This window comes from Apis laboriosa, unplaced genomic scaffold (assembly GCF_014066325.1).
Source record: "Apis laboriosa isolate Shangri-la unplaced genomic scaffold, ASM1406632v1 scaffold113_cov153, whole genome shotgun sequence".
In the NCBI taxonomy this organism is placed as follows: Eukaryota; Metazoa; Arthropoda; class Insecta; order Hymenoptera; family Apidae; genus Apis; species Apis laboriosa.
In genome coordinates this window covers 1,462,345-1,477,553 of record NW_025220892.1, presented here as the reverse complement: position 1 = coordinate 1,477,553, position 15,209 = coordinate 1,462,345, and the positions used below count along the sequence as shown (strand labels likewise).

General features: G+C 26.4%; 1 protein-coding gene across 5 annotated transcripts in view; it reads left to right on the top strand.

The window, feature by feature from the left end:
- LOC122716493 (calcitonin gene-related peptide type 1 receptor-like) overlaps positions 1–15,209 on the top strand; it is a 101,522-nt gene that overhangs the window by 12,647 nt on the left and 73,666 nt on the right. For all 5 annotated transcript variants that reach the window (XM_043939643.1, XM_043939662.1, XM_043939634.1 and 2 more), the window contains one exon: positions 8,790–8,829. In XM_043939643.1, the coding sequence (XP_043795578.1) occupies positions 8,812–8,829 (18 nt within the window). In that variant the 5' untranslated portion in view covers positions 8,790–8,811. The remainder of the gene's footprint in view (positions 1–8,789; positions 8,830–15,209) is intronic.

Genomic DNA, 15,209 nt, shown 5'->3' with positions numbered 1-15,209 from the left:
GATCGACGTGTTTGATGCCATTGCATAATATTATTTTACTATACTACCGTTTTATTTTATATCCGGCCAAATGATTCGAATTCGATGGAAGGAATTTCGATGAAAGGTTCCCCGTGGTTCAACGTTTATTTTGCATCCACGATTTTATTCTCTCGTATATTCGATATTGTGGAAAAATGTTAGAGTTTCGCTATGAATACACACGTTTGTTTCGATATTTTATTTAAATTTCAATCGAGCATTAGAGTTTGGTTCATCTGTAAATTTTTTTTTTTTTATTGGAAAATATTTGAAGATAAGTAATGATGGTTTGGATAGGATAGAATTTGAGATATTATTTTGTTGAAACTATGATTAATTATGGTTACGTTTGCAATTCGTTAAATTTCATTTTTCATAGAACAATAAATTTTGCAAATAATACAATACATGTTCAAGATCTGCAGCTTTTTAAGACGATGAATAATAGTATATGATAAATGAATTAAGCAAGTAATATTTGAATATAATTTCATAATATAGTCGGGATAATTAGTGAGATGTTAATTAATTTATCCATCATTGTGTCACATTAAATTTATAATTTCCATAATAAAATTAATATTTTTTTTATATGTATACGAAATTTATAAATAAATAGTCTTCGATAATATACATAACCAATTAATTTCTCATTATCTCAATTTAATATTTTATGATGAATTACTGGATCGTTTTCAATTTATATGATTCTCATCTCTTTATCCTTTTACTTTAGAAAATTACAATTTCATTAAAATTCAATATTATTTGATTCAATTTTAATTAAAAAATTTGTATAGTCAATTTATTTTTGTTAATAAAAATTATATACGGTTTAAAATCGTTTAAAAATTTTAAAGGTACATTAAAGTTAAATTCAAAGTCAGATAACGTAATCTAATTACTTCAAGATTGCCTTAAAATCATTCAAAATCAATCGAAGCATTGAAAATCAATCAAAAGCTATTCGAATCATTATTTAAAAATCATTTCAAGATCGTTACAAGATCATAGATCCCAAAATCATTAATCGGTTAAAAGTTGCGGAAATTATTCAAACTTCTCCAGGAAATAGTCGACGAAATAAAAAAAGAATCTGTTTAGCGATGATTTTATCGTTTTATGGATGGTTTACGTGTTCCACGAGTCAAGAGGTTCATTACAGGCCAGTAAATATTTGACAACGATTTGTCTTTGGTTTCGAAGAGGCCACAGCGTTTGCTGTCGTAAGCTGTTTCGTAAATGTAAATCAATTTACGTTAGAATCGTTCGTTCCCTCCTTCCCCTCGCGTTTTTATCTACTGCGATTTAATTACTTTGTGACCTTTCAGTCGAGACCCTTACGTTAAATTCAACCGATAGCTATCTATAATTATACAGATTTACTCGAATACGCACACCATGCAATCAGGATATTTTATCGCAGGAAAAAAATTTGCATGTTTCGAAACTAAAATTTTTGAAAATTGGCAGCGTTGGCACTGTTACCTGTATGATCTAATGCTGCTTGGGGATTGCAAATTTTTGAAATCACGCACAAATGATTAAGTGTGCCTGTTATTTAGAGAAGATAAGAAACGAAGAAGAATGGAATAAAGTAAAGATGGAAGAAATTTATTGCTTCGAATTTTCCAACTTTCTTCTTCTGAACATTTTAAGGAGAGAATGAATCGAGGAATATGTATCTATTTATATTGATAAAGCGATTGTTTTGAATTCTTCCAAGTTTTAAATTAAACTGCATTTCACTTCAGTTGAAAAGATACTCGAAGAAAAGAGGGAAGTTAATAAACAACATACTGTTTCACACTCGATCATACTTGGCTTCTTAACTTTAAATCTAGTCGATTTCTCAAATTTTAAACTTGTATATAAAAAATATAGAAAGTTTCTCGAATTTTCATCCCTGCTTCTGATTCCATCTAATTCACTTTGATTCAATATTTTGTATGAGGATAGAAAGTTTATAAAAATATCATCGAAATAAGAAAATAATCGTTCTAACGAAAGTTATCGCGAGAAGTATGAAAAATAATATAAAAATAGACTTTAGATTCGTTTAAAATTTCGATACAATGGGGGATCGAATGGAAATGAAAAAAAAATTTCAATAGAAAGGAGTGGAATAGAAATTGCAAGCTCTATCGAACCCGAATATAGATCTGAATATCATTCTAATAAAAGAAATCGCGAAAGGTATGAAATAAATTTTATCAATCGTTTAAAATTTCGTTTAAAATGGAAGATGGATGTGAATAAAAAAATAAATTTCAATAGAATCAGAATATCATTGTGATAAATGTTATAGTAATAAGTAAATAAATTTTAGAATCGTTTAAAATTTTGATAAAAAAATCAGATGCAAATGAAAAAAAATAATAAGAATGAATAGAATAAAAATTTCAAGGTCTCTCATCAAATCGAAGTGTAAGCTCTTTTTCAAGGAAATCAGGATATTTCTGTTATATAAACGAACAATTGCGAATTCCACGATACATGTGAGTGTAGAAAGTAATGTGTATAGGCAGCTGCATTGGAACTGATACAATTGTTTGCATACCTTCGTGCAAACCTCGTCATTATTCGATCATTTTCTTTTAACTATAGAAAATTCGATTTTATTTACTCAATAGATTTACGTTTGAATTATCTTTCCTTTATTTAATTTAATTTGTCGATATTTTATATAATATAAAATTAAATAGATTACACAAAATGTCTCATTTCAAAAAATTCAGATTAAAAAATTCTAAAAACTCTTTGTATCGTTTATAAATTTTTTTTTTTAAGTAATTAATATCGTATAAATACAATTTTCCAAATCTTAACATTCATCAATAAGCTTTAATTTCAATTAGAGATTAACCTAGATACTAGATTATTGTTAGAATCAATTACACGACTCCTTGGAAAGTGGAGGTCAGAATATTTTTGATCTCGCATCAGTGGTCAATCGAAAATCGATCAGGTTGACAATCGAGTTCGCTTAGAATCGAAGCAATCAGGCTTCCAGCAGTTTATTTCGCAAAGCAATCAAGCTTCTAGTTGGACGTTAGTTGACTGTAACAACATGTCGGCTTCTTCGCGGGACAAGGTTCGGACATCTTCAATAATCATCAGCATAGGTATATAGGGCACAGCTGTAACTGGCTCTAACACCTGTTTCTCACTTCCTTCGTATAAATATGTTGGCCACTGTTTGAGATTTCCTACGTCGAGATTGAATGTGTATTGAACGTTTAAAACTTAAGAGAAATATAAGGAGACGAGAAAAATTAATCCATCAAAGATGAAATGATAAAATAGTGCGATAAAAGTGAGTAGACAAAAGTAATATTATTAAGGAATATGAATAATTAAATAGTAGTTTTCTTAAAGAAAAAGTGTAGTAATATTTTATACTCTATTATATATTGGAAATCTATTGTGTAAGTGAAAAATGAAAATTATATTTTTATGTTAGATTAGTTGTAAGTCAGAAATCATTTTGAAACTTAGGTTTAATTTTATATTAAGACAGATCCATAGTTTTCCATATTTAGGAATTACTTTAGAAAAATTTTGAAAGTTAAAGATTTTTGGAATTAAGAAATTTGTATTAGGATAGTTTGGAAATTTGTTTGGAAATTAAACAAAAATTGAAACGAAAATTTTTCTCTCTAATCTTTCTAGAATGTTTTCCTCGTGATTTAGATGAAATTCTGGAAATTCTCATGAATTCGAATATCATCAAACACATATATTTTCCATATTGGAAATCTCTTCAATTTCTAGATTTCAACTGTACTGAATTTCACAATGATTGGAATTTTTACATCTTTTTAACATTTATTCTCCATTCTTCAATTTATATATATATATATATTTGAAGAAAATGATTCAAGAAAATTTCTATCTCTTCTATTGTGTGCAGTTATTGATTTTACTTCTTTTCGTGTACATTTATTTCTTCCATCCGCAAAATAAGCTAATCGATACAATATTCTCAATATACTCACCAGTTATGGTCATCTAACTAAATCCACTTTTCATACGAAACAACCATTTGATGTTGTTGTACAATGGAATTCCTTGAACACGTGCAGATTTATGAGGAAGGAAGTTTAAATATCATTTAAGCTACAGACATTACGTGGATACAGGCTGAGATGAAAGTTTCTACGTGATATTTATTCATTTTATGCAAAATATATTTTGCTGTGATGCACGGTACATTTTAATTCAATCTGAATTAATTAAAATTTGAAAAGTCTCTAATTCGACTCTAATAAGATTTTAAATTTAAATTCAATCTTACAAAATTTCTAAAGAAATTCTTAATCTAGTTCAATGTGATTTTTAGAAATAATCTTAATCCAAATCTGAACTACTTCTCAATTTATTCAGATATGATTCTTCAAATTATTCATATTTCAAAAATTTAATTTAAAATACTTTTAAAATTTCGAATCTCACGTAATTTGATTTCAAAAACAATTCTTATTCCAAATCCTACTATATTTGAAAATTCTTTGTAAATGTAATTCATAGATTAAAAATTTATTACAGAGGTTGCACCATTAGTTTGTTATACACGATTATAGATATAGTCATGTATAGAAGCTGATAGGTAATATTTCTCTTTAATTTAAACGATATATTTACCGGATTCTCGTTAATGAGCGGATCCAGTAATTGATATTTAAACAAGATTTGATAGAAATTAGCAATTTTGAGGAGAAATTAATGGAATGGATTATAATATAAATATTATGCATATAGGATCAGAGATAATGAATATTTAATTAATTATCGATATAAAATATAGTTCAATCTTATAAGAAATTAAAGTATATGAAATTATTAATATTTAGAATACATATTTTCTAATAATAACATTTTTCTTAAATTATTATAATATCGAGAAATTTCTATTTAATTACATAACAAATAAAATATTTCGATAAAAATTGCAAATTTTTTTTTCTTTCTCGATTTGAGATTAAATTGTTATAAGAATGATAAAATTATTTAATTCAAAGAAAAAAACGTCAGGTTTAAACGAGCCTGCGATTACCTCTGAAACCACAATTTTTCTCGCTTTTCTGGACTTGACGAGTTTTATATAGAGTCGAAAAAAGAACGACATTATGGATGAAATCTGTTAGATCTCAATATATTTTTATAACAGAGAAATTTCATTTGTTTCTTTATGAAGATAGTTCATACATATTTTTATATTTTTAAAAATATTAAATTTAGAAAATTAGAAAAGTGCTTTAATAATTTGATTATTTTTTCTTTTTTATTAGAGTTTCGATTATTGATCGGTATTCTTTAAATATATATGTCTTCTTACAAGTATAATTATTTTTCCTTTGTATAATTTTTTTTCTGAAAAGAAGACAATAGCTTGAAAAGAAGTGTAGAGACACAACACCTTTCGATGATTCATCTTAAATTTGCATGAACCAGATACTGAGTAATTTATCATGAATTCTTCTGCCTGTTAAAAGACTATATTTCGCTTATAATCAGATTCTAATGGAAGCTTTAAAATATCGTAATTATGAAATCTAGAATCATTATTCTCGTTTTATCATTTTTAGTTTTTTAAAAATCTCACCAACACGTGGCAATTAAAAACTCAACATTTAACTTTAACTTTAGAAAAAATAATACATCATGATCCAAGCACGATAAATTTATAATAATTTAAACAATTTTTCCTTCCATTCCTTTCATTTCATATTTTTTGAAATTAAATATCTTTTTCTCTGTCAAGAAAGAAAAAAAATTCTATATAAATCACACGGCATTTGATACAACTGACATCAACTCAATGGACAAATGAATCTTCGAATCTTGTAATTAGACTATCAAATCCCCTCGAACAATAAATTGATTTTTGTTTCACAAAGAAATCACGAATGACGAACCAGAGTGGTTGAAGGTTTCGTATCGGTTCAAGTTCTTGGCGCAGCTGTTGCTATAAATCTATTTTAACACACATACTCCGGACGTTTATTGATGAAGTACACCCGCGAGCTTTTTTCCTTGAAAACCACCCTTCATCGCCTCTCGTTCTCGCGATATTGTTTACAATGGTGTGCAACTCCTTTTATCATTCACCATCTTGCTTCTCGTCATTTTTTTTTTAAACTTCAAGGACAAACACACGACAAATTAAAAAAAAAAAAAAGAAAAAGAAAAAGGAAATTCGAAAAGCTTTTAAAAGCATCGAGAAAATTATCGTATTATATTTTGTTTGTCAAATTATTTATTTAACTTTTTGGAACGATGAGAATTAAGAATTAGATAAGTGGAATATCACCATTATAAGTGGAAAATGGATTATATTATGAAGTATAAAAGGTGTTACAGTTTAATAAATATGTATATTAATAATAATATAATTTATCATATATATATACATATATATATATATTAAGAAAAGAATTTTATATAAAAAAAAAATTATTAATGATAAGCATAATCAGGACGGAATAATTACTTAATAAATTTTTAAAATAATCTGAGAATTCGAATAAAAAAAAAAAAAGATTTACTCGATCAGTAGAGAGTATTAGTGTGTATCATATTGACGAATAGTATTTAGATTGGCATAGGAAATTTGTGGTCGGTGATTAACTTGTATTACAAATCTTGTAGGAAGTTGGCAGACAGCCAGATATCTACTGACGTTGTTTCCACGTTAATTTGAAGATCGCACGGTGTTCTTGGAAACGATGCCATAGGGAACGTGACTATTCATCTTTGCGGGGAATATTTAGGATTAAGCTGTCTCCGTTAGATTTTGTGCCTTGAAAGAAGGTGCTAAGCCGAAGAATTTCTTACTTTGGTCTTTTCAAGCGTATCAGAAGGGAAGGTTCGCTGATTCTATTTCGATAATAATTTTTTTTCAACCTAATTTGAATTTCCAATTCAATCGATAAAATAAATTTTATAGAGAACTTTTTCTCTATAAAAAAGAAAATTCGTTCGTTTAGTTTTTTTTTTCCTAGTTTATTTTATTTGAAATTTATTATCGTATTTTTTTATTATCATTAGATAATAAGAGAATTTTTTTTTTTTCTTTCGCTCGAGAAGAAATACATTTGATTCTCAAATCGACTTTATTTCGATATTTTATTTATGGAAATTGGTCGTATCATCCGGTGAAATATGATTTCTCCGAAGAAATGAATCGTTGAATTATTAAAATATTGGAATATTATTATCCTGTAATGGTATTAAGTATGGTAATTAAAGAAAAAAATATTCGGAAAAATATTCAATTGTTTTTTCAAGAAGATATTGTTGTACAGCATAATTCTACACTCATAATTGGAGAACATAATTTGAATGGTAAAAATTAAAAGGGATTCGTTATTATAAAAATGGAACAATTTTTCTCAAAAATACTCGTAGCTATTCAATAAATGGCAAAAGTAAATGAATGACATTACATTATTCAACGAAATGCTAATTCTGCGAAAACACATTGCCTTTAAATTTTTCTTCAATTTCCATAAGAACCTCTACGAGAATCTAATATTTTAATTTAATTTATCAAAAACTTGAGTCGATGAGGATTTTCCTAAAGGATAATACAAGTGGTAAAATTTATATATTGAAAAACTTAAATGAATATACAATATATATTGAAAAGCAATAAATAAATATCTATGTATATTATTTTTATCTTTTCATGTATTCATATTCACATATTCATTCTTTCAGATATTGAAAAAGATTATTAAAGACGATTTCTACAATGATTTCATAAATCATTTTTGATGAAACGAAAATTGAATAATTGAAATAAATGTCAAGAAACGAAGAACGATTTAGTAATAATTTTTTGATAATCTTAATTTCTGGTAAACTAGAACAAAGTTTTGCACATAATAATATAATTATGTTTGGATTGAAAGTATCGATAAAAAAATAAATTATCCACAACGTGATTGTGACAAATTTCCGGTGATAAAAAATCCTCTTCCGTATTAGATAAATATATCTCCCCAAACAGAATTTTTCCAAAGAAAAATTTCACGTACCTTTCATAAATTTTTTTATTTATTTATCATTTCGTTTATTTTATAGGTACTTATATCGAACAAAAGTACAATTAAGTATAATTAAATAAAGATTTTATTTAAATGGGACAATTTTCGAAACGATACTTTATAAATAAATTAAATATTTTGTTAGATTAAATAATTGCGAAATCTCAGAAACATTTGTATTCAAATATTATGATAAGACTAGATCATTAAATTAAATCATTTATTTCTATGTCTTAATTTATACACTTGTATAAAAATTAAGTTAGAAAACAAAAATTAATTTTCTTTGTATTTTTAATTATCATTAAACCTAAGAAGGAATATATATATTTCAAGTATATTTTAAGGCAAGATTTGTACGGAATTTATTTTGTAATGTGCCTAACACAATGAAGCATTTTAAACAACGAGAATCATAAGATCTCGATATAATTTCATAGAGTACTTGCAAGTTTGATTAAGTTCAAACTTTGACAACTTTGTAAAGTGCAATAATGTATGTGCATCAACGTTAATCTCAGTAATAACATTACTGATAAACATAAAAATGGTAGACATGTGTATTGTAACATGAAATAAATGAATATTTATATTCCAAAAAATGAATAGAATAAATGAATAAAATAAGAGTAAAATTCGAATTCTTGTTCTCTATTTTTATAATAGTTATAATTCTTTATACAGATATTATATATCTTTGTTTTTTTTTTGTTGCAGAGAGCATCATACTTCGTTAAAAATGGACGTGCAAACTGAGGTGAGTAGATATTTTTCAAAAGATTTTTACATTCTTATTAATTGTTAAAAATTTTGTCGTTGATTAAATCGAATTTCAATTCTTTAGTTCATAGCATAGTTATCTAATATAAATGAATATGAAATAACTTGTGAGAAAATATATTTGTGAAAATTGGATCTATTAGAATTAAATTTATCTACAACTATAAGAATTGATATTCGAAACAAATGATATTATGCATGGTTTCATAAATTGTAAATTACCAATTAAAGTTTCCATATATTTTTAAAATTTTTATACTATTTTTTAAAACTTGATATAAGTTCTGGAACACATAGAAAAAAAAAAGAAAGATGTAATGTAAAATTTAGTAATAGTAAATTGGAAAATGTCAAGCAGTATTATCGTATTGACATTAGCTAACATTTAGAATGAATCAATAATGTATTAAGAGACAATAAGAAAGGAAGTAGAAAGAAAATCTATTACTATTTGATTTTCTGATGGATTTTTCATCTCTCTTAAAATCATTGTCACGTATGTCTATTATTTTATCTATGAGAATTCATATTACATCATAGAAAAAGAGAAAGAAAAAGAGAGAGAGAGAGAGAAAGAAAGATATTTTTGTAGAACATTTTCACATTTTACGAGTTTCATAAAAATAAAAAAATAGAAGAATTTGGATTTAAAGTAAGTTTTTTGATATTGTTGTTTTTTTTTAAATTATAACTTTCGTTATTAAAAAATAACGATATAGTATCAAGAAAGAAAAAAAGAAGATAAAAAATAAATTAAAATGATAACGATGTTAATTAGTCACGTTATTTTCGTTTAATTTTGTTCAAAATTAAAAAATTAACATGCACAGATAACTTTATACAAAGCTCGAAATTATATTTATTTTTTAATTACAGTAATTATGATATGCAGAAGTGAGAGTAAAAATGGATTGCCATAAAATAACGTATCATTTTACCAGAGTTTTACCATTTTTCTAATAAATATTTCAACCTCTCTTTATTTATTAAATTCAAAGCGAACCGGGGACTTGAATGCGACTAATTTCTCATGAAAAAAAATTATATTTAACAAAAAGTGCTCTAATTTTAAAAATTCCATTTATATTTCTCGCTTTTCATATAATATTCGTTCTACGTTGTTACACGATTTATTGCCAACGTTCCATCGAAATATCATCGTTTTTCGCGTATTTTTCGAATCTCTCGACAAATTTCAATTTGGCTCGATGATTCGTTTCGAAAATAACGCGTGGAATATTTAATTAAATAAACGATAAATTGGTAAAGTCGAAAAGTAATCCGTTGATTATCAGCAACGAGAAATTGATTCGTTTCGATAGAGCAGCAATAGATTCATCGAAAATTGGAGATGATGAATTTTCTTTTTTAACATATTGTTATTTGTTGCTTATAATCGTAAGCAAGCATGATTGTTCGTACAAATCTATTAATTGATAATACAATTTGCAAGGAATTGAAAGTTGGAATATATTGACACGAGAGATGAACGTGTTATGTTACAAGTATTAAATTCAAATAAATCACTGTAAATTCGAGGACTATAAACGTTGCAACTTTATGAGTTATAGCTTCACATAACCAGTCACTTAAATTAATAAATTATCATTAATTCTAATTGTTGCAAAATTTCAAATTGAAAAGCAAAATTTACCTTTATATTATGTCACAGTCACTATATTTTCATTCATAATTCTTGTCACGACTTTAAGTAGTGAATACGAGTTGCGTTACTATTTTTATGCTTCCTTTCATTTTATTTTACAACACGCCACTCGAAGATATGATCGTTTCTATTCTAATCGTTCTATGAAAATCTTAGGAATTTAATTTTTAACAAATTTATGTTAACAACATTTCCTTTCATCGTTTCAATAAAATACGTAAAGGATATTGCAATTTTGATTATCATTAAATCGAATGATAATGAAAAGGGGTGAGTCTCTTTTGTAATGTTTTATTTAGAATCATTTTTATTTATTCTATTTTGTTCAAGGATAATTTATTTTTTAAGAAAATTTGATCAATAATCACTTAATTTTATTTTTTCAATCATCAAATTTACAATTTTTCTCGATCGATTTAATTTAATTTCGATCCTTATGGATCTTTTAGACAAATTTTTATTTTAAAATTATCTAAAAGATGCGAATAGATGTTAACTTCTATGCTTAAACTTTCTTTTATTAAATTAAATGAAAATTCATTTTTAATTTTCTATCAACTTTGATATTTCATTAATGTTATCATAAGTGAATTCATATTATCCGTAAACTACCTATTATTTCAAAGTACCTATTACTTCATATACTTATTATTTCAAAGAAAATTTCAATCTTTGTCGTAAGAACAAATTATTCTTACTAGGAAAACAAGGTGGAATTCATATAATCATTGTCCAGATTTCGCGTTTAATTAGCGAAGTAGCGAATTTAATTAGCAATATGAACGTTCTCTAAAGCGATGCGGGCATTTAGCAAGTAATTTCACGAAAACTCTATTGTTTGGTAAGTCGAGGGAACAGTTTGAAACCGAACCGGCCGATGATCGATGTTGATCGCCCATGCAATTAATGAGATTCACCGATCACTGTGTGTGTTCCATTAATTGCGACATAGGCGAAATATGGTCAGTTCACTTTGAGAACGTTGTCAGAAATGTCGGTATCAGAGAGAATATTCGTGATTCCCCATTAACAGGAAATGGATGGATGGAGTTATGCGTGTAATTGCATCACGCCACGGAGCAAGTATGAATTGTCGTGGCGTGAGAAGGAATTGATAGAAGTGTTGTAAAAAAATTGTGAGTTCGAAATTTCTTCTGAAAATTAAATTTGACAGGTTAGTAGTAATCTTTATTATCGACGAGATTGCGGATGTTTACGCAATTATATGGAAAAATTCGAAGAATGCGAGCATGATACGCGAGAGGATAAGTCATTATTCAAGCTCGATAAAAATTTTATTTTCCACAAATATTCTGCAATTTATCGGTATGAAAAATAAAGGTTGAAGATTAATGGTGTAATAAAAAGGGACAGGGATAGGGATGAAATTTATAACAAAAATATCGATCGTCGATATTGTTACGAATAATCAGAATATTTATAAGAGTTTAAAATTTTATTGTTGTTTCAATTTAAAATTAGGAAAAATCTATTATATGTTTCGTTTTTAATGAATAAATCGAACGGAAATATATATTTATAATTCTAGAATTTTTAACTTTTATAAATCTGACATAAATTTTTCGAGTGCATTGAATGCTAATACAATCGCGTTTATCATTATCGTAAACGTGAAAAATTTCATTCAACAAGACAATTTCGGATACTTTTATTCTCGCGCGAGCACAATATCATAATTTAGAAGAGAAATCGATGAACAGTGAAACATTGTGCTTCACTATCGCGTTATCGTCGAAGGTATTTACAAGAATCGGCACTTAGCACGCCGAGAAATATCTTTTTCTCTTCGATTTCATACATACGTTCTACTCGTGTCGAAGATAAATTTATTATCCTTGAAGTGGGATATAAAAAAAAATTTTATTCCCGCCGCTATAAAACGTGGGAAGAAAATAGGATTCGCCGATAAAATATACTAGAATTTTACCAGTGTGTTCATAAATTTATACATTATTAAATTTATACATTTATACATTACATGATCGTCATTATTACTTTCTACGATGATTGACGTCCATCGCGCCATTTCTAGACAACGTTTCGTGCCTCAGGTTTAATTGATCGCCAAGATACGACCCTTAAAGTCTTCCCCTTCGACGATCAAATTGGAAATTCTAGAATTGTGCATCTCGTATTCCATTTGGATACATAAAAAAATACATTAAAAAAGAAAAAAAAAGTGCAAAGAAGAATCCTTGTTGTAATCCTTCGATTAGAATTTTGTTTTATTAAAGTTTTCTTCTTCGTGTTTCGTACTCCATTTCGATATTAAACGTATTTTACGTACAAATTTCGTAATAGAGATAAATGCAAAAAAGAATATCGCAATCTTTTGATTAAAGTTTGGAATTTTCTTGTAACACTTTAACATTCGAAATAATTGCGAATAGAATGAACGAAGACCTCGAGAAGATGGAACTAGTTTCGAGAACGTGGAGCTCGGTACCCACAGGCTATTTCTGAGTCAGAGAATCTGTTTACGACCATCATGGATCCATAAAACGTAGTTGGAAATAACGAAAAGCCGTGAAACGTTGGACTTCATGAACTAGACATATTGATATTGCTCTATAGGATTAGATGCCATCCACGTTATCTTGTTAAGGATATCCTGTTTATAATTGGATCAGTTATTAATCATCTCTTATATGGGGATGTGTCAAAACATTATTAGGTATGATATACCTAAATAATCAGAAGATAAGTAGTAATTTTCTCAAGTTTGAAAAAAATTTTGAAGTTACAAATTATTTTTTTATTAAGTTACAATTATCAAATTTTCAACTTATAAATTTGTAGAGATAATATCGAGTTAAAATTATCTCAATCACGTATGACGTTCAATTCTTGCTAGAATTTATAGCAATAATTATATAATATAATATACAATATAATATAATATTAGCCTTAAGTTGTAGATTCCGTGGTGTGTAATCTGTTGTACATAATCTGCATGACGTAGCTAAAACTTGTCTTATGCAACTTGTCTGCTGTAAATCATTCTCAACTTGTGTGAAGAGAAGAATCAAGAGTAGAATTTTGCGTTCTACTACTTTTATAATTATTTTCATTCAGTCAAGATTGATTTAAAGAGGCTACGAGGGTACAGTTAATAATTATTGATAATAAAATAAAATCTGCTAAAAAATTTTACGTTCTCTGAGTTTCTGAAATCTGGAATTTGATACAGTTGTAGAACTCTATGATCTTTAAATAACAAGATCTAGAAAAAAAATAGGTAAGTAAAGAGAATGAAGGAATCGCGGTGTTCCACTATTTTTAAGTAGATCGTAAAATCTGTTTAAACAAAGGATAAAAATAGACAGAACTGTAGAATTTTATGATATTTGAATATCGTAAGATTTGTTAAAAAATTCTAGAAATACTTGCATTCTATTTGACTTTTAAATTATATTTTTTTATCGGAATTATATTTTTTTCAGAAGACTATGTGAAAAAGTGTGAAATTTTTATATGGATCGTACAAGCTGAATTCATATATTATTTTAAATATGATTTTGAAAATTAGAAATTCGAAGAAAAAAAATTATTAACGTTAAGGAAATTTTTGCAATTTTTTTTTTTTATTATAACAGAACACGACAATCTTTATATACACTGTATTCTACTTATAAAATTGTTTTTCTCCGGATATTAAAGAAGAAGTAGAATAATCTGAAGATCGGAATTTTATTTTTATCGATTTTCGTATCGCAATTTTGAATTTCCAATTTTTACGGAGAAAATAAAATGCGGATAAAATGATTTCAATATTTTCTATTAGATTGAATTCTCAATTTTGTTCAATTTCATTTTAGATTTTCAAAAAAAAGTTTTCATTTCGTTATAAAGCAAAATGAAAGCTTTCTGATATTTCACGGAAAATAAATAAAATTAAATTATAATAAATTTTTAAGTTAAATTTCAAGTAAATTTTAGTATAAAATATATAGTAAATTATTTTTATTATTTCACAATGTTGAATTAAATTTAATTGTAGACATTGCAGTTATAAACGTATTATTAACTGCACCATTCGATTGTTTTATGTAACATTCGAGATGAACGTACATATCCACATATTTATTCGCAATGAGTTGCCTTATAAATTATTCATTTTTTAGCTAACAATATTTGAAAAGGATACATGCATATGTATATCATCGAATATTTTTTAAATTCGAAGATGAAAGTATGACGATATGGATCGAATTTAAAAATTTAAATAAATTTAAATATATTAAATTTAAATAAAATATTTTTGCAGCAACAAAAGTATCGTAAAATTAACTTATGAAATTATAAAATATATTTTTCATAATTATAACAAATATATTTCGTGAGATTCATATTTATTTAAAGAATTTAAAATAATTAATAAGCTTTTTATACCAAAATATTTTCTTTTTCTCACTAATATTGATACGATAAAGAAATGAATTGGTGTTGATTCAATAAAGTTAAGAAGAAAATTCGATTTCACCAGAAGAACAATTTCAACGAAATTGTCAAAATATTATTTTATCTTAAATTTATCTTAAATTTACATCAATGATTTGAACAATTTTACGAGTTAAATCGTCGATATCCTTTTAACATAATAATTTCGTTTATTGTGAAAACCAATTATAAAACCAAATCAAAGAATTAAGGAAAAAATAGTATATTTT